The sequence below is a fragment of the Ascaphus truei genome, chromosome 10 (genome assembly GCF_040206685.1).
Source record: "Ascaphus truei isolate aAscTru1 chromosome 10, aAscTru1.hap1, whole genome shotgun sequence".
Classification (NCBI taxonomy): domain Eukaryota; kingdom Metazoa; phylum Chordata; class Amphibia; order Anura; family Ascaphidae; genus Ascaphus; species Ascaphus truei.
In genome coordinates, this window is record NC_134492.1 from 22645109 (window position 1) to 22670623 (window position 25515).

Sequence of the window (25515 nt, forward strand, 5' to 3'; positions counted from 1 at the left end):
TTTCTGCCTTCACCCTACGAAACATCCTATAGAAATGACGTTGCATTAGTTCTAAAGTACCTATGTGCTGGAAACTCAAGTCCACTGCTGGAAAAAGCAAGGACTATATTATATTGTAATATTAACATGCCTGGGAATATCTCATTCATGCATGTACAACTCTGACATATGCACAACACTTTAGTACAAGCACAATGTAAGAGAGAACCTATAGAAAACAGGGATACAAGTACCAGCTATTGATTTAGAGATTGGGAGAAGTGTCTGTGAGCTGAAAAGCTTACAATCTAATTGCAGACAAAATTATAGCGCAGTAGGAGTAATAGAGAGCAACTATTCTGGTGATCTAGGATAGGCATGTATGTGTAATTGTATTTATATAGCTCCAACAGTGTACGCAGGAAAATATAGTACAAACACTGTGGGTATAATAGCAAGGAAAATAACATAAGGGAAAGGGAGGCGAAGCTGCTGTATATGGGAGCTGCTGTATATGGGAAGCTGCTGTATATGGGAAGCTGCTGTATATGGGTTTTTTTATACCCTAGCAATGTACAGTAGGTTTTCAACCCCAACACCAATGCTTGCAGGAAAGTTATAATGCATGAAAAGACGTCATTGGTGATGTTATGAAAGGAGGGATTACAGGACTACTTTCCCCATTCCTCCTCTGCCCCCAAATAGCAGAAGAAAGAAAGGAGGAGCTGGGGGAGGAACTCCCAAATCAGGGCTGTCCTCAGCAGGCTGATGCAACTTTGCCTTTAAGAAAACCCTGTAACACTGACAGTTCAGGGCTACTGAAACCACAACAGTCTGTCCACGAGTGCGGAGGTACCACACAGCATGGTAAGAAACCGCTTCCTTTCTTGGGACTCTGGGTAACCCTACTGCGGCCACAGGTGCCTGCAACACTACAAAGTGCTACAAAGCAGAGCAAAGCGTTGCAGGTACTGGCAGCAATGGGGTTAATAGCTCAACATTCAGAAGTCAAACTGTAACTTTGTTTGTACACACACATACAGTACACACACAGTACACACATTTTTATATACATATACATACACACTAATGCATGTATTCTGCCATCTGTCTTGTATTCATGGGTGCTCTATGCATGATGCTATTTGCATACAAACGACACTGGACATGCAGAGGGGGATTCAACTGTCATTCCAACACACAGCACTTTACTGTACAGGCATGTAGGTCATTTCAAATGCATAAGCATGGTGTATAGTATAGGGATCTCTAGCTCACAGAACTTACAATGTATTTGTATTACATTGCATTGCCTGTATTGCATTTGGGCACCAATCGTTCTGCAATGTCTCTTTGCTACATCAGGTTGGGGGATATACAGTATATGTTCTGTACAGGGTCAGAGGCAGTGCAACTTACATGCTTTAAAACATTTTTTATATAGATTTGTGTTCACACAACTCTGTTTGTACATTATGATTGTGACCTGTTGCTTCGTATTCTCTGTGATTCACCTTGACTGGCTGCATTTCTGCACTCCCCTTGTCCCCTCCTGCAGGGACTAGCGGGAGATGAACTTTCTGTTGGACGTGGTGGGTACTTGGGACTCCTATATAATTAGCAGCATTCCTAGTTTAAGAGGGGGTATGGTTACAGAAAGCTCCGGGATCCTGTTCCTTATGTGCACAGCAGCCAATGTTATCATACTGTACGTATCCTGAGCTGATGCTTTTCACTGATGGGATTGTTTTGGGAAACAGTTTCAGCTTTAGGATATCAACTCACCCTGCCCCTATAATGTGCTTTATTATTATTATTATTATTTGATACTGTATTCATTGAGAATAATAGCGTATTCAACGACAATAATGCGGCCATCATTTCCAAAAATCTTGTATTAATTCCACGTTTTTTATTTGATTAAATCAGAAAGCTCAAGTCCAGAGCTCTTATTAATCAATAAGCATTAAATAATCAAACCTGACGGTTGTGGTGTAGCTGCAGTTCAGGATATAATTAGCATTATTTAGTTGGGGTACAGCTGCAGATCAGGATACATTTAGTAGTGTTGAGTTGAGATTGAAAAGAGTGTATTAATAAAATGTCCTAATAAATGCAGTGTGCAGAGTGTGGGGATGTAGGCAGCGGTATATTGGAAGCTGGGCTCTGAGTGTTGGTATGAGAGAGGGTAGCAGCATGTGGCCAAGTTCCTGCCTTGTAACTTTCCATAACATGTCACTTTCAGGGCAGGCAGTGAGAGGAACACGTGGCAGCTGATGTAACTCACTGTGCTTTCACTACAAGGCACTCTTCTGTATATCCAAGGGGGAGTCATGTATCAGTATATCCATGGTGCAGATTAACAGAGCTATAAACTTATCAAAGACAAACTTCTGTATAAAAAAAAAAATTAAATTAAAAATGAGGTATTTTTCCAGTGATACATTGATGCTTATTCCCTGCACCTGCTTTGTACCTGGAAGTATTGCATTAATAAATACCCCACTTAAAGAGGCATCCTGTGCTTCAATTATACATTTGCTGCCAGAGGGACCTGCAAAACATGGTAAACCAATAGCAGTGAAAGGTTTAAACAGCAGGACCCGAAATATATAATATTATATATATAGGTGTCTTAACTGCATCACCATTGGTGGAAAGTTTGGTAGAATAAAACGCCCCACATTTTTCACAGACAAAATCGTATTATACCCCATGGGAATTTTTTCTGTTGATTAAATCTGGTGTACTTTATTTGTTGATGCATCAGCAAGACTTTTAATACATAATACTGACATCTGCCAGGGACAAAACTGTTTTAGGAAAACGACACAAGATTTATCAACCACACAAAAATTCCACGGGGTGTGAGGGTGGGGGCATCAATGAGATTTTTTTTAATCTGGTGCTGTTTCACCCCCCAGTTTTGTAGTCCTCTAGAAGTACTTTGCCAGTGTTTTTCCTCTAGATGTCGGAGAGAACCTGACACTTTATCTGCTCAGAGGAATGACGAACATCCCAGGCTATTGGATTTTATTGATTGGATAAATGTGGTGCAGTCTCTCGGTGTGTTGTCTGATTCTCCCCTACGAGGGCATTGCTGTAACTGTTTCATTCAGCAGGCAAAAGCTCTAGGGGATAAATCAGCTGAAAAAAGGAGTGGAAGTTAAAAGTGGCACACTCAAGTTCATTTGCAATTACAAATAGTTTTCCCACAATGATAGTTTTTTTCCCGGCAATGTTATTGTCAACTACTTTCTCCTATCGCCTTAAATGTGATGCAAAATACACTGAAAATGATAATATCATTGGTTTCCCCATTTGTTGGCCCCACAGTGATATCTGAAATTCCCGTAGGTAAGGGCTGCACAACTCCAGTCCTCATGCCTTCCCCCCCACACCCCCCCCCCCCCAACAGGTCAGGATTTCAGGATATCCCAGCTTCAGCTGAAACACAATTGTAAAATATACTGGACACCTAACAAGCTCCTATTGAACCCCCAAAATAACCACAACATATATATAAGCATATGAGTGTCACAGAGGAGTGCTACTGAGCATGGCAATATATATTTAAAACCAGAGACAGCACATAAAACACAGACAAAGCTCAGTTTTAGCACATCCAGTGAAAATCATACACGGTACAGTGCCTAAATATATATGTATAAATATCTATTAAGTAAAATGGTCTTTTAGTTTGACATTTTTGGCCAAAATTGTTGTAAGCCCCTGAGCCAACGTCACGGCAGACCACAATTCAGGGGTCCCTAACGCTAATATAAATTCTTAATAACTTGTGGTCTGCCGTGACGTTGGCTCAGGGGCTTACAACAATTTTGGCCAAAAATGTCAAACTAAAAGACCATTTTACTTAATAGATATTTATACATATATATTTAGGCACTGTACCGTGTATGATTTTCACTGGATGTGCTAAAACTGAGCTTTGTCTGTGTTTTATGTGCTGTCTCTGGTTTTAAATATCCCAGCTTCAGCACAGATGGCTCAATCAGTCTCTGTTTCAGCACAGGAGCCACCGGTGCGGACGCCGGGATATCCTGAAAACCCGACCTGTTGGAGGGGCTTGAGGGCTGTAGTTGAGCACCCCTGCGGTAGGTGACACTGAACACTGGGGCAGGTTTAGAGCCGCTCTGTAATGTAATGCAAAATGCTGGTTTGGGACGGAAAATCTAGTTTTGCACAGGGAGCTTTTTAGTGCCAGACATAGAGGTCTTTAAAAACAGGAGTAATGTTGGTATGACTTCTAACGGGAAAAATTGCACTATAAACGTCTAAGACCTCTAGTGAGCAATGCAAATAATTGGGTCTATGTATTATATTTGGGAAATAACATTGTTAGCCTAAAACTGATGCACGTAAAGCAGAAACTGTTTTGCGCTTGCGTGTATCAATGTACAGTACAGGCATACCCCGGTTTAAGGACACTCACTTTAAGTACACTCGCGAGTAAGTACATATCGCCCAATAGGCAAACGGCAGCTCACGCATGCGCCTGTCATCACGTCCTGAACAGCAATACTGTCTCCCTACCTGTACCGAAGCTGTGCGCAAGCGGGGAGACTATAGAGCCTGTTACAAATGCGTTATTTACATCAGTTATGCAGGTATATGACGATTGCCGTACAGTACATGCATCAATAAGTGGGAAAAGGTAGTGCTTCACTTTAAGTACATTTTCGCTTTACATACATGCTCCGGTCCCATTGCGTACGTTAATGCGGGGGGTATCCCTGTACTAACTTCCCCCTTATTGTGTGCAGTAAGCTTCAAAAATGGTTTTGGTTGGTTACATTGGAAAACACACATAGGATATGCGTGACGCATGGATGTAAGTGGTATATGTACTAAAAAGAAAACTGTATGTGTGCGGCAAAAAAAAAAAAAAATTGTTGAACCTGACCAAACCCCTAAAAAGTCTGTGACTATTGTTAGCGCAGTATTAAGTTAGTGTATCAACCACATATTTATTTGAGCATGGAGGTTTCATTCATTATAAAGGTTAACGAAATGTATTATTTTCACAGTATGCCTATTATAAATAACATGACACTAATAACTTTTATGCAGTAATACAAGCAACTAATTATGCATGATACATGAAGTCACCTAATGACATTTATACATATGAAGGTTTATACTACTTTTAAAACTAAAAATTTTGACGTGAGAAAAATGCCAAATCTGAATACAGTGCAGAGAATGTGGCTAGAGTTTCCTTAGAGCGGCAGTCCCGGTTTGAGGTTTTTTGTTTGTTTTTTATTAATAGGTTTGAAACGGGTTTTCTGGAGCTGCACTGCATTAATTTCAGCTCCGGGGACCCCCTGCTTCCCGAGATACTTACCTCTGTAAGGGGTGTCGGTAGGAGCTCCAGCTGGGCCAGTTGGGGCTATCATAATGGCGGTTTAAGTGTACCGAGTCACGCGGGTCAGTGGGAAGCCGTGACGTCATCCCTTTCGGCTTTCTATTAGCCCGCGTGACCGGGAAATTTAAACCTGCGGAGCTGATACCTGCACCCCCTACGGGAGGTATGTATCTTAGGGAACAGGGGTTCCCCGGAGCTGAAATTAACACGGTTCAACTTCGGAGACCCCCTGCTCCCCAACTAGAGGGACATTTATTTTTTTGGGGAGAGTATATATGCTCCTTTAATAATAAACGTCTAAAAAGTGGCCCAGATTAAGAGCTGAGTTTCCACCTTATTGTAATTTTTGACCATGAGTAAAAATTGCACCTTTGCAACCCTGGCGTTACCGAATTTAGGGGGAGAAACATGTGAAAAATTAGCTGATTGCAATAAGGGCAATAACAGCACTTATAGTCACATTGTGCTCTTATTCTGATTATTGTTTATCCAGATGTTTTGCAGGTTGTGATGGATTTGGCCAAACATGGGAACTTTAATATTGCTGAAAAATATCTATCTATCTATCTATCTATCTATCTATCTATCTATCTATCTATCTATCTATCTATCTATCTATCTATCTATCTATCTATCTATCTATCTATCTATCCCCAATATTTTCCTTTTATCTAAATCTCATTCATGTTAAACGTTGATATACAAAGTCTTTTTATATATCAATTTGCCCCTCTTAAAATTCCACAGAGAGGGCAAACATTGAAAATTCATAGTGTCGAAAATAGAAGACGTTCTTAAAATGACTAATCTGGCCCCCTGCCGGAGAAACACACAAACATTCACTTAATTCTTTCAGAAATGCTCACTTGGCAGTGAAATTGTTAAACGTGGATGTCAGAGTTACGTGCCTTTGCGCGTTCTCCTTGGAAAGTAAATAGCAGCAAATAGCCTCAAACTCTTTGGGGTTCTTGTTTGAACATTCCCCTTGGTGCCGTCCTGAAAAAACAGCCTGGGATTTACAAAGAAACGATTCTGTATTTGTATCAGTATTGCACATAGAGACGCTGTCTGAGGGTTTGAGTAGCGCTTGATCTGAGGAAGAGGGAGAAACCTCGAAAACTTGTCCTAAAAAAGCAATTGTTAGTCCTAGTAAAAAAGGTATCGCCTAATACAGCGGGTTCCGTTCCAGGCCGCCGCCGTAAAGCGGAAATCGCCGTAAAGCGTGGCCCTACTGTACTGTATTGTACCTTTGAAAACAGAGATGCAGAGCTGTAAACCGACTGTTTCGCTGACAAATGGCATCTGACAAGGAGTAGCGCACGCCCTAAAACTGTTGCTTAGTGACAGCCGGATACTCACCTGCTGAGCGCGTCATGCTGAAAATCGCCGGAAAAACGGAACAAGCGCAGAACCTAATGAATATGGGTATACATTGGGAAACGCTGTATGAGCGGAACGCCGTAAAGCGGGGCGCTACTGTACCAGGGCCGGCGCAAGGGTTCCATGCGCCCTAGGCGAAACTTAAAATTTGCGCCCCAAAACTACAATAAACAGTGGGGTAGCCAGCTGCGTCATTTGACACTCGATTTTGAATTAGAAGCAGAACGGAGGCGGCCAGCACAGGTAAATAAGTCCCTATCGGGGCGTAGCTATCGGGGCTCCATGCACCCCTAGAACAGGGGTCTCCAAACTCCGTCCTCAAGAGCCGCACACAGGCCGGCTTTTATGGATATCCCTGTTTCAGCACAGGTGGCTCAATCAGTGGCTCAGTGCTTGACTGGGCCACTGATCCACCTGTGCTGAAACAGGGATATCCATAAATGCCGGCCTGTGTGCGGCTCTTGAGGACGGAGTTTGGAGACCCCTGCCCTAGAACCTTTGCGCCCCAAGTGACTGCCTAGGTTCGCCTAGTGGATGCAGCAGAAACAAATGCAAAAAATGCATAAAGCAGTGCACTTTGTGCATTTGTTTTTGCATTTGTTTCTGCTGTGTTGATCTCTACCTGCTGCTGGACACGCCTTCAAGGAATTCATTTGGCCTTAGGCGTGGGTTAGATATAAAGAAGATTTCTAAAGATTGATGACAAGATTTACTACAAACTTTGGTGAGTTTTTTGGACTTTTATTACATTATTGTCTCCAATGAGGTGTGGCGAGGTGAGAACATCTAGGAAAGCCACGATTCCATGTTATTCTTGATGAAGATTTATTGAACACTTTTCCCGGGACTATTGGAGCACCCATTATTCCATATATTCTGGACTCGGCTATTGGACGGGTCGGCCCTGCTGAATTATTCATTCTGCACCATCGCAACTGGTCCAACATGGCCACTTCTAATTAATTCAGTACTGTTCACCAAAGTCTCTTGAATGTTCATGGGTGGGTGGGTGTTTTGGGGGGGGGGTGTTCGTTCACTGGGGGAGAGAGGTTTTTCTCAACGTTAAATCAAAGTTTATGGGAAAAAACAAGAATATATTTTTTCACCTTTCTGCTTCATGTTATAATGATGAGACGATGTAATGACGATGCTGCAGTTATTGTGCGGTACCTTACACCGTCTCACATCCTCACCATGATGTGTTAGGTGTGTTTTAAAAAATCACGCAACGGTTGCCTGAAATCTAATGACGGGTATCAGGTGATCGGTACGTGGGCTGAGAAACCTTATAAGAATGTTACCTCCTTGCACGCAGTGATGTGTTGTGTGGCAGACATTTTTGCCAGTGTGGCACTGATTAAATGGTAGAATGGTTGTGTCATATATTGAGGAGCACACAAACAAAGAAATAGAATTTGGGGTGAAGCGTAACCGCAGAAAAACTGCGTACGCGGCTATTTCACATGCAAACATTTGTTCATATTTTTGTGCAAAAAAAGTCCTTTAGCTACATTCTTTTGTGCAAATATTTTGGTGTGAATCGGATCAGCTATTACTCCCCTAGTCTGGAGAAAAGAAAGTAATTAGTATGCATTATTCTTTTTAAGTAGTGTTTTCTATTGATAGCACTGCGATTGCTTTATCATCACTTTGACACCTCCACTGAGCCCTTTACAGAGAACAAGCCACTGTTTGCATTATTAACCATAGAAAATCAGGCTGTAGCTGGCGATTCATGTCTTTCTATTCCACCCATATCTGTTTTTCCCTCTCCCTTTCACTGGTTAAAAAGCACACTGATAAAAACATTTGGAGACATTGTATTTTACATTGACATATATATAGAAACATATCTCATAAATATGATTACATATAATGAGTATTGTTATTATTAAGCTTCTCTAACCAGCTGAGAGTTCTGAATTGAAGCCAATAAGAACAAGATCGAAACATCCCGCAGTGTGAACATTCCAAGATGAAAAAGAAAACAGCTAAAACTTCATGTAACAAAGCAGAGATGTTCCTATGGTGTAGACAGGACTTACCCTGGCAGGCAATCGTGCCAACAATTTTACCATGACTAGTCCGTTTTGATCTCAGCTCTCAAACACTCGGGGGGGAGGGAGAGGTGGAGGGGGCTTATTTATTAACCTGCAATTGTACCAATCAGGCAACTATTGCATTGCAACTCCCATTCAAGCCTACAGGAGTTTGTGTGTGATAATGCCCCAATCAACACTATTACTGCTTCATAAATTGCCCGCTTGGTCTGTGCCTGTGGGGTCTTTTGAATTTTTTATATAATGGGGCATCCTTATACTATATACAGTGATTTCTGTAATTATATAGTGCCGTTGTGTGTTACATTGTTCTAAAATAATCTATGGTTTGACATTGGTGGGTCCTCCCTTGCATGCAGTAGTGCAAGGGAGGCCAACTCCGGTCCTCAAGGGCCACCAACTGGCCAGGTTTTAAGGATATCCCTGCTTCAGCACGAGTGGCACATTCGAAGACAGAGCCACTGATTGAGGCACCTTTGCTGAAGTAGGGATATTCTTAAAACCTGACCTGTTGGTGTCCCTTGAGAAGCGGAGCTGACCAGTCTTGCAGTCCCTGTAAGTGTGAGCATGAATTGGTATCCTGCAGGACTGGCTCCTGTATATCTTCCTGCTGCTTCCGCCTCCTGCAATGTTCCAGTTTATCACCCGCGCTGCTGTGACATGGGAGATGCTCACTTCACCCCTTCACTACCAGCAGGGCCAACTGTTAGAATGAGTCAGATCGCCACAATATTGAGACGCCCTCTCATTGTCACCCCCCCCCCCTGGAGCCCCAAGTCTCATCAATGAAATCAGTGGCTCTTTTCTTTTTACTATTTCAAAATTCTTTCTTTAGCCGCTGTTCTGTGCTCAGGGCTGCTGGGGACTCTGGGAGAGGAGGGGTTAACGCGCATTATTATAGTTATTTATCTAAATCTGCCGCTTGTAAAACTAGTTAAAAAAAAACAGCACATTATTATTATTAATATAATAATTATTATCATAATAATAATGTTTTCAGTAAGGAAAACATTCTCATAGCTTTTAACTAGTAATATTGTTCTATTTTCGGCTCACGCAATTTCATGATCAAATCTCTGTTACCCCCTTTGTACCGCGCTGCTGAATAAGTTGGCGCTTTACAAATAAACGATAATAAGAATAATATTCAGGCTGAGTTTTTTGGGTGCGCTAGTATTGCCCAAGTTACTTTGATAAATGGTCACCCTCAGAACGACAGTCCGTGTGCGAGCTTCCTTTCTGCATAATTGGGAGAGGAACTTATTGAACCCTTCATAATGATTTATAAATTATAAGATATACTGTCCCTCCACTTGTTTTCCTGATGTCCTAGAAGTGGGTGTGGGGGCCGCCCTCAGGTCAGCCATAAAAGTCTCTCCAAGTTCAGGAATCTTCCCAGACCGGTCACTAAGTGTATTTACAGAATCGTGTGCTCACAAACTGCCCGGGGTAATTGCCCTTATTATGATATCCTGTAACCCAGCAGCTCCGGGGAGAGGTGAGTCTCTGCCCTCAAAACTCAACATATTCCTGAGAAATTATATTAACTTGAAAAGTTTAAGGCATGCAGTTTAAATCTAATATATGAAATATGCGATTGTAGAGATGATTATTAATACACGGACACAGAAGAAAGAATACATGGTCCAAAGGGAGATCAATAAATTAATATTGCAATTACAACATTTTCATAAAGGGTACAAACCCCAAATATGTGAACGTCATAGTCCTGAATGGTTACCATAATCAATAGAACCACTCAGTGTTCTTGAAAGGTGTGAATATTCTTCAATGTTTATATGGCTTTGCATGTATCCTTGTTGTGAAGAATTCACAGGATTCTCTAAGGTCAGATAAGGGGTATCAGAGATGGATTCTGTATTAACTGTAGCCCCTTATTGGAGCTAAGTGACATTAAATGTGACTTGGCGGGATCACAATTGGTGGCAGTATGAGAGATTGAACTTCTGACCTTGCAATTTACACACTTCTTTCTTCCCTCAGTTCTATGCCTTTTTGTTACTGTTTCATCTGGACTGTGACCTTGGGTTTTGTAAGTCTGCTGCTGGTAAACAGAACAGCTATCACTCCCCAGTAATGCCCCCTATTCTGTATAGTGAGGTGACACACAAGTAACAATGCCGTTCCTTCCATCATTTGAATAGAAGTAAATTCACTGTTAAAGTTGCAGACAAGCAATATCCTACGTGTGTATTTTTTTAATAAATCGGTTCTGTACTATTAGAAAATACTTGTAGTATTTTTTTTTAAACAACTCTGAATTACATTTTTAATGTATTATAATGTAACAAGCATTTTTTGTTTCTGTAGCAACCATTTACAGTCACAGATACCGAGGCAATACTCTGCAGCAATTTAGTCGAAGTGGTATCCCAACTTCTATAGTGCATTACTTTCTTTCCCGATACCAGAACAGCATTATTGTGCTACATGCATGTCATACATGTAAAACAACTTGAACATGTTCAGCCACACATTAATTATTATTGCTAGCTTTTAATATAAAGAAAAAGTACATACACCAACTACTGTATATCGTGCTATTTCTACAGCTAAATGGTAACTTTAGTAGCACAATGGTTGTTGGTTGTAATAAGGATTATACTGATACCAAGAGTTATATGTTGTAGTGGAGACTATTCTATCAATTCTTTCAGTGCTCTGCAACACATAAATAAACTAACAAATAAGTATGCATAATTTTAATAAGACAGGTAACACAATGGTTATTTTCATAATAGGGATTATACAGTATCTGTTATACAATGACTACTACTTGTAAGTCTGTTATAGATAACATACCCGTTACGGTTTTAACACAACGATAATACATGCAGTAGATAAATAAATAATAAATCTGTCAAAATTAGTTGCATAGTTCTAAGTCTGATTGAAGTTCTTATTAACCTGTACAATACCAGGAAAAGCACTCTATTAGATTTATCGAAACCAAACTGCATGCAAGTTCCCATGAGTGTGGAAGGTGAAATGGAGTGAGCTTTAACCATTTAAAAGTGGGAGGGGATGAGCTTCAAACCTGGGAAGGAGGAGCCACCCTCCAAATCAGCTGGGAACAGCTGAACAGAATTGCAAAACATACAGAACTCCTGTAAGCTCATATTGAACCCCCAAATTAACCACAACATATATATATATGCATATAAGTGTCAAAGAGGACTGCTACTGAGCATGGTAATATATATTTAAAATCAGAGACAGAACATGAAACACAGACAGAGCCCAGTGCTGCATCCATGGACAAAAATACACGGTACAGTGCCTATATATATATATATATATATCTATATATATAGATATAGATATATATATATATATATATATAAATATATATATATATATATATATATAGATATAGATATCTTTTGAATAAAATGGTCTTTTAGTTTAACTCTTTGGCCAAAGTGTCGTAAGCCCATGAGCCCCTCGAAGGCAGACCACGTCTTATGGGTACCTAACACTAATATATATTCTCAATAACCTGTACATTACCAGGAAGAATGATTTATAATAAATCTGTCAAAATTAGTTGCATATTTCTAAGTCTGATTGAAGCTTCAGCACAGGTGGCTCAATCAGTGGCTCAGTCAGTAATGCTGGGTTACAGTTGTATAAAGGGGACAGTGATTAAGGTAAAGGAGAAGTTCCTCCTACTCCATTTTTTCAGGATGGGAACTTGGGTTCCTCCTGTGCCAAACGCCACTATTTTCAGCTCCAGGGACCTCCTGGATCCTGAGATGCCTATTGTTGAGGTTACCTGGTTGAAAGCTCCCTCCGGCGAAACAAAATAACTGGCAAATCTCCGGCCAATAGGAAGCTACAACATTATCGGTTATGACTTGCTATTGAATGGCCATTTAATTTCCTTTTACAAATCAGGAATAATACGGGTAACTTCACCAGTAAGTATCTCAGGAACCTGCAGGTGCCCAAAGCATATGATGGTATGGTGTAGCTCTGAAAAAACCCTCGGATCCAATCCTGTCTCAGGTTAGTTAGGGTTGATTGCTCCTTTTTAAATAGCATTTTTTTTATGAATTATTTTTTTAACGCAGGTTTGAAGAAGGGGATCTCCGGAGCCGAACCCCATTAATTTCAGCTCTGGGGCGCCACTGCTGCCAGAGATACAGACCTCCAAAGGGGGTGCCAGTATCTCGGCAAATGTTAAAGCTCCCGCGTGACGCATACCAATAGGAAGCCGAACCTGATGACATCACAGCTTCCTATTGGCCCGCAGGCGCGGGACCTTTGAAACGCCGCCATTGCGTGAACTCTGCTAGTCGAGCGGAGCAGCTACTGCCAAGTCCCCCGGGGCTGAAAAAAAATTGCTCGCTTGTATTGCCTCTTTAAATGGGTATTTCCCACCAATGTTGTTAATCCAGTCTTAACAATTGTTAAAAGAACGTTGCTCTGCCCGGGCAAGATTCCTGTGGATAAATCTCTAATCCCGTGTCTCTTAATCTGGGTACCTCAACCCTCTGACACAGGTGTCACGGCCCCAGGTACAGTAAATACACTTTACTGGCTGCTCAGCAGGTGTGTCCTACACTGCCTGGAGACGTAGAGGCTGATATCCGCCTGCTCTATCAGCCTGGCACAGAGGAGCTCCAGACACCAAGAGGATGCGCCCACTGAGCAGCTGACTTGTTTTAGGTGTGGGGGAAGGTCGGTGAGAGAAGAAGGGGGCCTTTTGTGGAGAAGGGGGTGTAGAGGGAGAGAGGGGGTGGCCCGGTATTAAAGGGGTTGCACCCCATTTGGCCACCCCTGACCGCACCAGGGAGACATGGGGTTAACTGGGCTGAGGTCCAGAAATGTGATGTAACCCTTGTTATGACATGTAAATGTATTTTCCCCTGTTCCATTGTAATGTCTGGTTACTCAGTGTTTGCATCACACACACACTAGAATCCATCCGGGAGCACAAGGGTTAATAATTCTTTAATGATTATAGCTCTTTGTGTAGTTTTCCCGCCTTTTCAGGCACCATTTTGCAGGTCCCCATTGGCCGCCATTAGGGCTCAATGCATTTCAATAGGAATTTGTGCTGTTTTCGTCCTGTTTCCTGTAGTGACCAGCAGGTGGCGTCCGAGAGGGAGAGCGGCGGTTTCCCATTGAAAGTCAATGGGCTCATTGACTTCAATGGAGATGCCTCGAGGTAACCTAGTTGGCTGCCGTCCAGACCGCAAACCGCAAAGCGGATACAATGTCCTTCAAAAGAGCTAAAATCACTGGGTCAAGTTCAACGTCAATTAGCGGGGAAATAAACTGTTCTAGGGCACCTAGGGATAAAATTCTTTTTGCCCCTAGTTCCTAAGCGTCCCCCCACTCGACCACCACCGGGTCCCCGAATCCTGGACCCCCGATAAGGGTCGAACCAGATAGAGCGGGTCGCGCCATAGGCTTTGCCGGCGGCGGCAGAAACGGCTCAGAAAAATGACTAAGTGAGAAATGCTGAATTTTAGGAATCCATATCTCCGGTTCCGGAGGGTTCAGCGGATCAGGGTTTGGGGTATCTGTAGCCACTGCTCCGGCATCGCTGTAGAACCATCCTTGACCCGCTTGGACCAACCCGACGGAGTATGGACCCCCTTGAAGTTCGGGACTTTTCCCATAGACTTCAATGGCAGAAAACCCCCATTGACTTCAATGGCGGCGATTTACCATTGAAAGTCTATGGCGGAGCTGCCCGTTGTTTTCAATGGGGATTTAGTGAAAAGCTGAGATTTCTTTTTCAATGGAGATTTTTGTATTAAAATGATTTAATGTGCATTGTGTAACTCCGGTTTCTTAGGTCGTAGCAAGTCGCTTTTTTGACCATATGGTGTCCCAGTTCTGGCAATGCGAACTGGGAAGTTTGGACCTGCTAAACCTAACGGAACCGGATATTTTAATACGTTTATGTTTTATGCTTAATAGTGTATCCTAAGGTAGGGATAAGTTCAAAAGGAAATTCTTTTGGGCCATAAGGTAGCAGATGGCCCTGGGGACGCCGCTATGTCTAGGATTTAAGTGCTGTTCAAAGAGTTTTATCACCCTCACTGTTTATCCGAAGCCCAAACCAGGGCAGGTCTTAAGTGTTCCAGTTAACACCTTTCAACAAAGGTTTTCCTGCCAGAACTCCAAATGGTAGACTTTCTGGCATTCCTGACGTAAATGTGGGGCTTCAGAAATGAGACCCCCAGAGTTCTACTGCACATGTGCCAACTAGCAGGGGGGCATGGGTCAGAATGCTTTCCCACGTTAGTGAGTGGCTGGAGGTAATTGTAAACCAATCCCCTGTGCTTAAGGTTAAGAATAGAAGGAGAATGGTTTATAAACTGCTGTCCACCCATATATCCTTTGTCTTCGTTTGCTGATATGGTTACCTGATATCACCTGAATGATTTCCTCACTGCTGAAAGAAATGCTACATCATACTTCTCATTCCCCAACCCTTAAGTAAGTGTACTTCTTGTTTGTTACTGTATTATCTGTTGTGTTCACCTTTATTCTAAGGAATAAATACAATTTATTATATCTTAAGCCTCGTTCAGTTCAAACCCAATTATTTTTGTGTAATATTAATAAGCCTGTGGAAGCTATCGTCACAGGGGGGACGTTGTATGGTTTAAGTAAGAGTAATAGGGAGTGTAGGATTGAGAAAATTGGTGAGTGCTGTGTGAGAAGGGGGATACATGTGAATACTCCAGTGGCCATATTAACATCATTGTTGTTATTTTGAAGAGCCCAAGGTGCATGTGCTCCAAAACATGTCACCGTCCCGTAGTACTTGAGAACTCTTCAGCCAAAAGGCCAGCAAGAGTCCAGTGAGATCTGTGCTCTGGTGCAGTGTGACAACCGAATAGCTCTCAGACCCTATACAAGGGGATATCTTCTGCTCATGGCTCACCATGTCATCAGACAATCCCAGACTGAATCACCCCAAGGTGGGACAGCCAAGTGCTTAGTGCTCTGTGTACAAACAGTGCTCTGTGCAAGGTGCACCCCCGATCAAAGGGTTGGGTGAGGTGCAAAAAATACGGTGCAGTACAATCCTCCAACCTGACCCCAGGGCCGGGAGCGAAGGTGTCCAGGGCAGTTTGAAAAGTCTGTGGCACACGCGCTTTGTGCATAAGGTGCCAAACCTGTGCTTCCATAAGTGAGGTGCCACTGCCATCACAAATGGTGCAAAGTTATATAGACGCCAACCCGGGTGCCCTGAGCATGTGGGACCATGGGCTCTAAAAGCATTGCCGGCCTGGCCAGAGGATCAAGTGCATGCAGAGTATGCCCATTATTACCTGTACATAAATAAAGAATAGATACTACACGTGGTATTAGCCAAAAGGCCGAGAAGCAATAGTAACGTTGTAACACAGTCTTATTGTAGTAGTTAATGTTGTGACAATCGTTTTCTTGTAACAATAGATAACACGAGTAGACTTGTGAACCGTCTTTAGAATAATGGTTATTTTTGCAATGTTATTGTACAGGGAATGGATGAGGTATGGTGGCAGTCTGATCGCGCAGCATGCCGACGAGTCTGCGAGGTCTGCCCCTGTATGGACGCAGCCTTAAGGAACAGTTCCTGCTACCCCGGTATAAATATGCATTATTAGTTAATGTTGCCTTTTAACATGCGTTTTCATGATTTATACCGTGAATCTTTCTGCCACATTGCTCCTGAGCAAACTGTTATGTAAATTGAATTTGTATTTTTTTGTTTTAATTTGTAAATGAAAGATTGTAACCACATTTAAGTCGTTTCTCGTTCCTCCCACCCCAGTGAGCTCGCAGGAACGGGACCTGCGTGATCAAATGTTTCTCCATAAAACGGTGTACTATATTATCTTTCTTTTGTTGTCTGCTTTCCAAAGAAACCCCAAACAGCAGCCCCTTCTATCTACATGGGCGAAGGGGGATTTAACCTTTTCACTGCTGGAAGGGGCTATCTCTACTACTGCACAGCTCAGGGTGCTGGATGCTGCAGATGTTGTGCCCAAGAAGCCTGGTTGGTGCTTTGGAAGAAAATAGTTGCTGCCATGGTAACAAGGAACACATTTCCTTCCAAGCCGGCACTGAGACAGATATATATAAATATTGTTGGAGTCTGACTGTGGTCAGTGTGTGTGTACGGGAAGCAGCTACATTCACGAAGCATTTTGGGTGTGAAGGAAGCAGCTCCAGGTAAGAGAGTGGGATTTTGGCATATAGCCTTAGCAAGTAGAGGGACTGGAAATATCCGAAGCTTTGTGCTAAGGGTGGACACGGGAGTTGGGAAATAGAGCAGTTCACTGCTAGAAGCGTACGCACGTACAGAATTGCTGGTCTCTGGTTTGTCAGCCAATAGGTTGTAGCTTTCAGTGTATCGGACATAGAATGGGCTGTTTCTGAGACCTATTAGGCCAGGGGTGGCCAACTCCAGTTGTCAAGGGCCACCAACAGGCCAAGTATTGGGGATATCTCTGCTTCAGCACAGGTGTCTGTCATTTACTGAGCCACTTGTGCTGAAGCAGGGATATCCTTAAAAGCTGACCTGTTGGTGGCCCTTGAGGACTGGTGTCGGCCACCCCTGCATTAGGCTGTATGTAGAATTTCGTTTCAGGAGCATGGTCCTTGAAGTCACGACCATTGCTTTATTGCCACTTAAAGGAGCATTACCTCCTATTGAGAATTGTGTATTGGAGACAATTACCATATAATGTCCATTAAACCGCTCATTTCATTGCTGGTGTTTGTTTTTGACGTTCCAATGCATTTTCTTTGCTGTGGTCGTGTTACCGAACCTCTGATTTATCTTTGGCCTATTGTGCGGATGTGTAATGTGGATTGTGCATCATTCTTAGCAGAGAAATGCCCTTTTGTTTTGCTCTCTGAGGCATTTGCTTCATGTTGTCGTATTGATTTTAGACTCAATGCAGCTATAAGAAGATGCGCAGGCGATGCTGCTGTTTTTGGTACTCGGAATCTTTATAGGTTTATGATTTGGAATCTTAACCCACATTGAAGAAAAGTTGGACCTAGAATTGCCCATAGACATAGAGTAGAGACCTGCTTTGTGTGGTGATTCAGAAGTGATATTTAAAAGGATGTTATTTGGGAAAATCATAGAGAATTTGTGGCTGTACTGCATAGTAACAGTGTCTGGGGTGAACTTCACTATAGTTTTACTTCACTTCCGGTGTGAAACTTCTTCATGTTGCTTGGGAGATTCTCACTGCTCTCATTTCATAAATCCCCCGGCAGAGGCTCTGTACAGAAAATTTATTTAATTTACATCTACTTGGGGTATCTTTTTATCATCTTCCGTCAATTACCATTTAGCTCATTATCTGCTATCTACTTCGCTGTGCAAATTACTGTTTGTGTGGGTTCTAGAGTGCAGGTCATTTGGGGACTTACTGAGACTCTGCTTTCTCTCCTAAGTAAGGGCTTTGAGTCCTTCTAATTTACTAAACCATCATAACAATACTAACTCAAATCATTACATAATGAAGTTAACCTCTCGCCTCCCAGCCAGAGAAACGTATTTAACAAATAACAATGGCTCCGCTTCCCAGCCAGGAACCTAAATTACCATCACAACCAAACCACCAATGTAACCATTCCTGAGACACGGCTCAGAAATAACCCACCAACAATGTAACCGTTCCTGAGACCCGGCTCAGAAATAACCCACCAACAATGTAACCGTTCCTGAGACCGTGCTCAGAAATAACCCACCAACAATGTAAGGATACGGCCCCAGTCACTGCGTGCGTCGGGGCGCCTGGCGGCGCATGCACCAGTTTCAGCCGCGATCTGTTGGTCTAGGAGTCGCGATGGGACGTGCGTCCAGAGAAGAGCAGGGGGAGCAAAGACAAGATTTTGGGCAGGGGCGCAGCCATTACGTTACGCGGCTGGTTCGCCCTCATTGGCAGAACCGCTGCCGTGACCGTCGCTCGTTCACTGCGCTAAAAGACAAAAATCTTGTTTTTTGGGAAAGGTGGTCTCGCATCGAGCTATCTGCAGGCGTGGGCAGGTAGTGGCTGGGGCCGGCCCCATAGAGTACCGTATTTTGTTCCCGTAGAGCGCGCAGCTGTGAGCACTGGGACCGAGGCCTTACCTTTCCTGAGACCACGCTCAGAAATACCCCACCAACAATGTAACCGTTCCTGAGACCGTGCTCAGAAATACCCCAGCAACAATGTAACCGTTCCTGAGACCATGCTCAGAAATACCCCACCAACAATGTAACCGTTCCTGAGACCCGGCTCAGAAATACCCTACCAACAATGTAACCGTTCCTGAGACCATGCTCAGAAATACCCCACCACCAATGTAACCGTTCCTGAGACCATGCTCAGAAATACCCCACCAACAATGTAACCGTTCCTGAGACCGTGCTCAGAAATACCCCACCAACAATGTAACCGTTCCTGAGACCATGCTCAGAAATACCCCACCAACAATGTAACCGTTCCTGAGACCGTGCTCAGAAATACCCCACCAACAATGTAACCGTTCCTGAGACCGTGCTCAGAAATACCCCACCAACAATGTAACCGTTCCTGAGACCGTGCTCAGAAATACCCCACCAACAATGTAACCGTTCCTGAGACCACGCTCAGAAATACCCCACCAACAATGTAACCGTTCCTGAGACCGTGCTCAGAAATACTCCACCAACAATGTAACCGTTCCTGAGACCGTGCTCAGAAATACCCCACCAACAATGTAACCGTTCCTGAGACCGTGCTCAGAAATACCCCACCAAAAATGTAACCGTTCCTGAGAACGTGCTCAGAAATACCCCACCAACAATGTAACCGTTCCCAAGATTGTGCTCAGAAATACCCCACCAACAATGTAACCGTTCCTGAGACCCGGCTCAGAAATACCCCACCAACAATGTAACCGTTCCTGAGACCACGCTCAGAAATACCCCACCAACAATGTAACCGTTCCTGAGACCGTGCTCAGAAATATCCCACCAACAATGTAACTGTTCCTGAGACCCGGCTCAGAAATACCCCACCAACAATGTAACCGTTCCTGAGACCACGCTCAGAGATACCCCACCAACAATGTAACCGTTCCCGAGACCCGGCTCAGAAATACCCCACCAACAATGTAACTGTTCCTGAGACCGTGCTCAGAAATACCCCACCAAAAATGTAACCGTTCCTGAGACAGTGCTCAGAAATACCCCACCAACAATGTAACCGTTCCTGAGACCCGGCTCAGAAATACCCCACCAACAATGTAACCGTTCCTGAGACAGTGCTCAGAAATACCCCACCAACAATGTAACCGTTCCCGAGACCCGGCTCAGAAATACCCCACCACCAATGTAACCGTTCCTGAGACCGTGCTCAGAAATACCCCACCAACAATGTAACCGTTCCTGAGACCGCGCTCAGAAATACCCCACCAACAATGTAACCGTTCCTGAGTCCGTGCTCAGAAATACCCCACCAACAATGTAACCGTTCCTGAGACCGTGCTCAGAAATACCCCACCAACAATGTAACCGTTCCTGAGACCCGGCTCAGAAATACCCCACCAACAATGTAACCGTTCCTGAGACCGTGCTCAGAAATACCCCACCAACAATGTAACCGTTCCTGAGACCCGGCTCAGAAATACCCCACCAACAATGTAACCGTTCCTGAGACAGTGCTCAAAAATACCCCACCAACAATGTAACCGTTCCCGAGACCCGGCTCAGAAATACCCCACCAACAATGTAACTGTTCCTGAGACCGTGCTCAGAAATACCCCACCAAAAATGTAACCGTTCCTGAGACCGTGCTCAGAAATACCCCACCAACAATGTAACCGTTCCTGAGTCCGTGCTCAGTAATACCCCACCAACAATGTAACCGTTCCTGAGACCGTGCTCAGTAATACCCCACCAACAATGTAACCGTTTCTGAGACCGTACTCAGAAATACCCCGCCAACAATGTAACCGTTCCTGAGACCGTGCTCAGAAATACCCCACCAACAATGTAACCGTTCCTGAGACCACGCTCAGAAATACCCCACCAACAATGTAACCGTTCCTGAGACCACGCTCAGAAATACCCCACCAACAATGTAACCGTTCCTGAGACCACGCTCAGAAATACCCCACCAACAATGTAACCGTTCCTGAGACCACGCTCAGAAATACCCCACCACCAATGTAACCGTTCCTGAGACCGTTCTCAGAAATACCCCCAACAATGTAACCGTCCCTGAGACCGTGCTCAGAAATACCCCACCAACAATGTAACCGTTCCTGAGACCAAGCTCAGAAATACCCCACCAACAATGTAACCGTTCCTGAGACCACGCTCAGAAATACCCCACCAACAATGTAACCGTTCCCGAGACCCGGCTCAGAAATACCCCACCACCAATGTAACCGTTCCTGAGACCGTGCTCAGAAATACCCCCAACAATGTAACCGTCCCTGAGACCGTGCTCAGAAATACCCCACCAACAATGTAACCGTTCCTGAGGCCGTGCTCAGAAATACCCCACCAACAATGTAACCGTTCCTGAGACCGCGCTCAGAAATACCCCACCAACAATGTAACCGTTCCTGAGTCCGTGCTCAGAAATACCCCACCAACAATGTAACCGTTCCTGAGACCGTGCTCAGAAATACCCCACCAACAATGTAACCGTTCCTGAGACCCGGCTCAGAAATACCCCACCAACAATGTAACCGTTCCTGAGACCACGCTCAGAAATACCCCACCAACAATGTAACCGTTCCTGAGACCCGGCTCAGAAATACCCCACCAACAATGTAACCGTTCCTGAGACCGTGCTCAGAAATACCCCACCAACAATGTAACCGTTCCTGAGACCCGGCTCAGAAATACCCCACCAACAATGTAACCGTTCCTGAGACAGTGCTCAAAAATACCCCACCAACAATGTAACCGTTCCCGAGACCCGGCTCAGAAATACCCCACCAACAATGTAACTGTTCCTGAGACCGTGCTCAGAAATACCCCACCAAAAATGTAACCGTTCCTGAGACCGTGCTCAGAAATACCCCACCAACAATGTAACCGTTCCTGAGACCGTGCTCAGAAATACCCCACCAACAATGTAACCGTTTCTGAGACCGTACTCAGAAATACCCCGCCAACAATGTAACCGTTCCTGAGACCGTGCTCAGAAATACCCCACCAACAATGTAACCGTTCCTGAGACCACGCTCAGAAATACCCCACCAACAATGTAACCGTTCCTGAGACCACGCTCAGAAATACCCCACCAACAATGTAACCGTTCCTGAGACCACGCTCAGAAATACCCCACCACCAATGTAACCGTTCCTGAGACCGTTCTCAGAAATACCCCCAACAATGTAACCGTCCCTGAGACCGTGCTCAGAAATACCCCACCAACAATGTAACCGTTCCTGAGACCAAGCTCAGAAATACCCCACCAACAATGTAACCGTTCCTGAGACCACGCTCAGAAATACCCCACCAACAATGTAACCGTTCCTGAGACCACGCTCAGAAATACCCCACCAACAATGTAACCGTTCCTGAGACCATGCTCAGAAATACCCCACCAACAATGTAACCGTTCCTGCGACCGTGCTCAGAAATACCCCACCAACAATGTAACCGTTCCTGAGACCGTGCTCAGAAATACCCCACCAATAATGTAACCGTTCCTGAGACCCGGCTCAGAAATACCCCACCAACAATGTAACCGTTCCTGAGACCCGGCTCAGAAATACCCCACCAACAATGTAACCGTTCCTGAGACCACGCTCAGAAATACCCCACCAACAATGTAACCGTTCCTGAGACCGTGCTCAGAAATACCACACCAACAATGTAACCGTTCCTGAGACCGTGCTCAGAAATACCCCACCAACAATGTAACCGTTCCTGAGACCACGCTCAGAAATACCCCACCAACAATGTAACCGTTCCTGAGACCCGGCTCAGAAATACCCCACCAACAATGTAACCGTTCCTGAGACCACGCTCAGAAATACCCCACCAACAATGTAACCGTTCCTGAGACCCGGCTCAGAAATACCCCACCAACAATGTAACCGTTCCTGAGACCCGGCTCAGAAATACCCCACCAACAATGTAACCGTTCCTGAGACCACGCTCAGAAATACCCCACCAACAATGTAACCGTTCCTGAGACCGTGCTCAGAAATACCACACCAACAATGTAACCGTTCCTGAGACCGTGCTCAGAAATACCCCACCAACAATGTAACCGTTCCTGAGACCACGCCCAGAAATACCCCACCAACAATGTAACCGTCCCTGAGACCACGCTCAGAAATACCCCACCAACAATGTAACCGTTCCTGAGACCACGCTCAGAAATACCCCACCAACAATGTAACCGTTCCTGAGACCGTGCTCAGAAATACCCCACCAACAATGTAACCGTTCCTGAGACCGTGCTCAGAAATACCCCACCAACAATGTAACCGTTCCTGAGACCACGCTCAGAAATACCCCACCAACAATGTAACCGTTCCTGAGACCACGCTCAGAAATACCCCACCAACAATGTAACCGTTCCTGAGACCGTGCTCAGAAATACCCCACCAACAATGTAACCGTCCCTGAGACCACGCTCAGAAATACCCCACCAACAATGTAACCGTTCCTGAGACCACGCTCAGAAATACCCCACCAACAATGTAACCGTTCCTGAGACCGTGCTCAGAAATACCCCACCAACAATGTAACCGTTCCTGACACCGTGCTCAGAAATAACATTATACATTAACAGCAGGTGGGGAGAAAGGGTGGAAATCTTGATTCAGTCTTCCTCACAGGTGAGTAATAATACGTTGGTGCCTCTGTCCTTTATTTATATCCCCAAATTCCCCCCCAAACTTGACTCCTCCCTGCCTACCAGCCAATGATTCCCCAGCCAATGATTTGACCCTTAGCCTAGCAACACACCTTCAACCAATCCCTAAACATCAACATTATCTCTACCTGGTAATAATCTACACCTTTCCCGCCTAATTCACCAGCTTTCCCCTTCGACCCCTTTGATTGAGGTGAATCAGGGGTCATCCCCAGTCCCATGTCACCCTATGGCTAATTGCCTCTGGGGCTTTCATTATAATCTATGCTCTATGTAACTCCTCCCACCCAACTCCTACTGACACTCCCCAAGGTGCAAGTTATGGCAGACTGGGTAACATTTGAGCAAAATGCTTTGATGCATAGGAGAAGGATGAAAATGCCTGGGATTTTGCTCCAAAAAAGAGAGGGGGAGAGGTACATTTGAGTGTCATCGGTATAGAGATGATATTCAAAGCCAAAAGATTGCATTAGTTCAACAAGAGAGGAGATGTAGAGTGAAAAGAACAGAGGACGAAGGACAGAGCCTTGTGGGACCCCAACAGAAAGAGGGAGGGATGGAAGAGGAGGAGACCCCAGAGAAGGAAACACTGAAGGAGAGGTTGGATAGGTAGGACATGAACCAGGAGAAGGCTGCGTCATGGAGGCCAATGAAGTGGAGAGAGTTCAGGAGAAGGGGGCGATCGACAGTGTCGAAGGCAACAGAGAGATTCAGGAGAATTACTAAGGAGAAGTGATCCTTAAATTTAGCTGAGATTAGGTCAATGCATACCCATGTCAGTATTTTACATTGAGTGTGTTTTAGAGAAAACACGGGGGGAACATTGCCTTTCACGCAACTGAATAGGACTTAAGGTGAGCTAAGGTTTAGCACAGTTTAGTTGTCTCGAGCTTTGTTGCTGCTAAGCATAGTGCAGAGAATGTGGATATTGCTTGAATATGTTAGAGGCAAGAACTAGGCATAAAGTTCATGTGACCTTGATTTCTAAGAATTCTGACCTCTGCATGTGTATTATTGTAGGTGCAGCCTGGCAAGCATATTAAGGGTTAAGCCCGCTGGTTGCCCCTACACATCAAGATGGCTGCCTGTCTTGTAGGCTCATGTGGCTATCTTATTGCAGTCAAAATAGCTGACACTCTGCAAGACAGTTTATTCCCCATTTTTGTAAGGCTCCATTGTGTGGTGGGCTGGTAATATACTCAGCTCAGCCAGCATACAATGGAAGCTATAATCTAATTTTGGCTAGATGAAGTGCTTGGGAACACTGGGGAAGTGGGGGAGGACGTGGACTCAAGTCAGGGGAACATGTTCTTCAAAAGCGGAGTCACTGTTTATCTAAGGCTCTGAGGTGTCTTATCTCTGCAGGAAATAGGCTGAAGCTGGGAACCGAGGCCTGGTTCCAAGCCCTGCCAGCTCAATTCCAATTGGTCAGTTTTTGAACTTCCCATTCCTTAAACCCGCCTAGGTAGACTGTCCTAAAGCACTGTCACCTCCCACTGCCTTGATTTGTCCGTCTCAAGTGAGCCCTCGCTCTCTGATTGGCCAGCAAAGACACTCTCTTCGCTGATTGGTCGACACCAATGGTTTCAGATGAAGACTGGTAAATTATGTAAACCGATCAGAGCTCCACAGATTATTACAGTTCTTACAGATTATTCTGAGGTTCATAGTTAGTCTCGGTGTCAGAGACTAGCGGGAGATTTCAACATGTAAGCGAGTGTCTATCATTCCTAGATACTGGGATACTCTGAGACTGAATGATTGTGGAAGACATCCTGGGTAAGATAGCTACGGCAGCGCCCAGCGCCTAGCGATCTCAGATTTCCCCTTAACTCTCTGTTTGGTG

The 25515-nt window shown here is 44.3% G+C and overlaps 1 protein-coding gene across 3 annotated transcripts in view; it reads left to right on the plus strand.

The window, feature by feature from the left end:
- Positions 1-697: 697 nt before the first annotated feature.
- Positions 698-25515, plus strand: part of SLC6A9 (solute carrier family 6 member 9) — a 120237-nt gene continuing 95419 nt past the window's right edge. For 2 of the 3 annotated variants that reach the window (XM_075616209.1, XM_075616214.1), the window contains exon 1: positions 698-846. Coding sequence is in view for 1 of the 3 variants with exons in the window: in XM_075616214.1 (XP_075472329.1) it covers positions 844-846 (3 nt within the window). In the remaining 2 variants the exon portion in view is untranslated. Of the gene's footprint in view, positions 847-16871; positions 17011-25515 lie in introns of those variants that run through there. The other variant, XM_075616210.1, reaches the window with a different exon arrangement.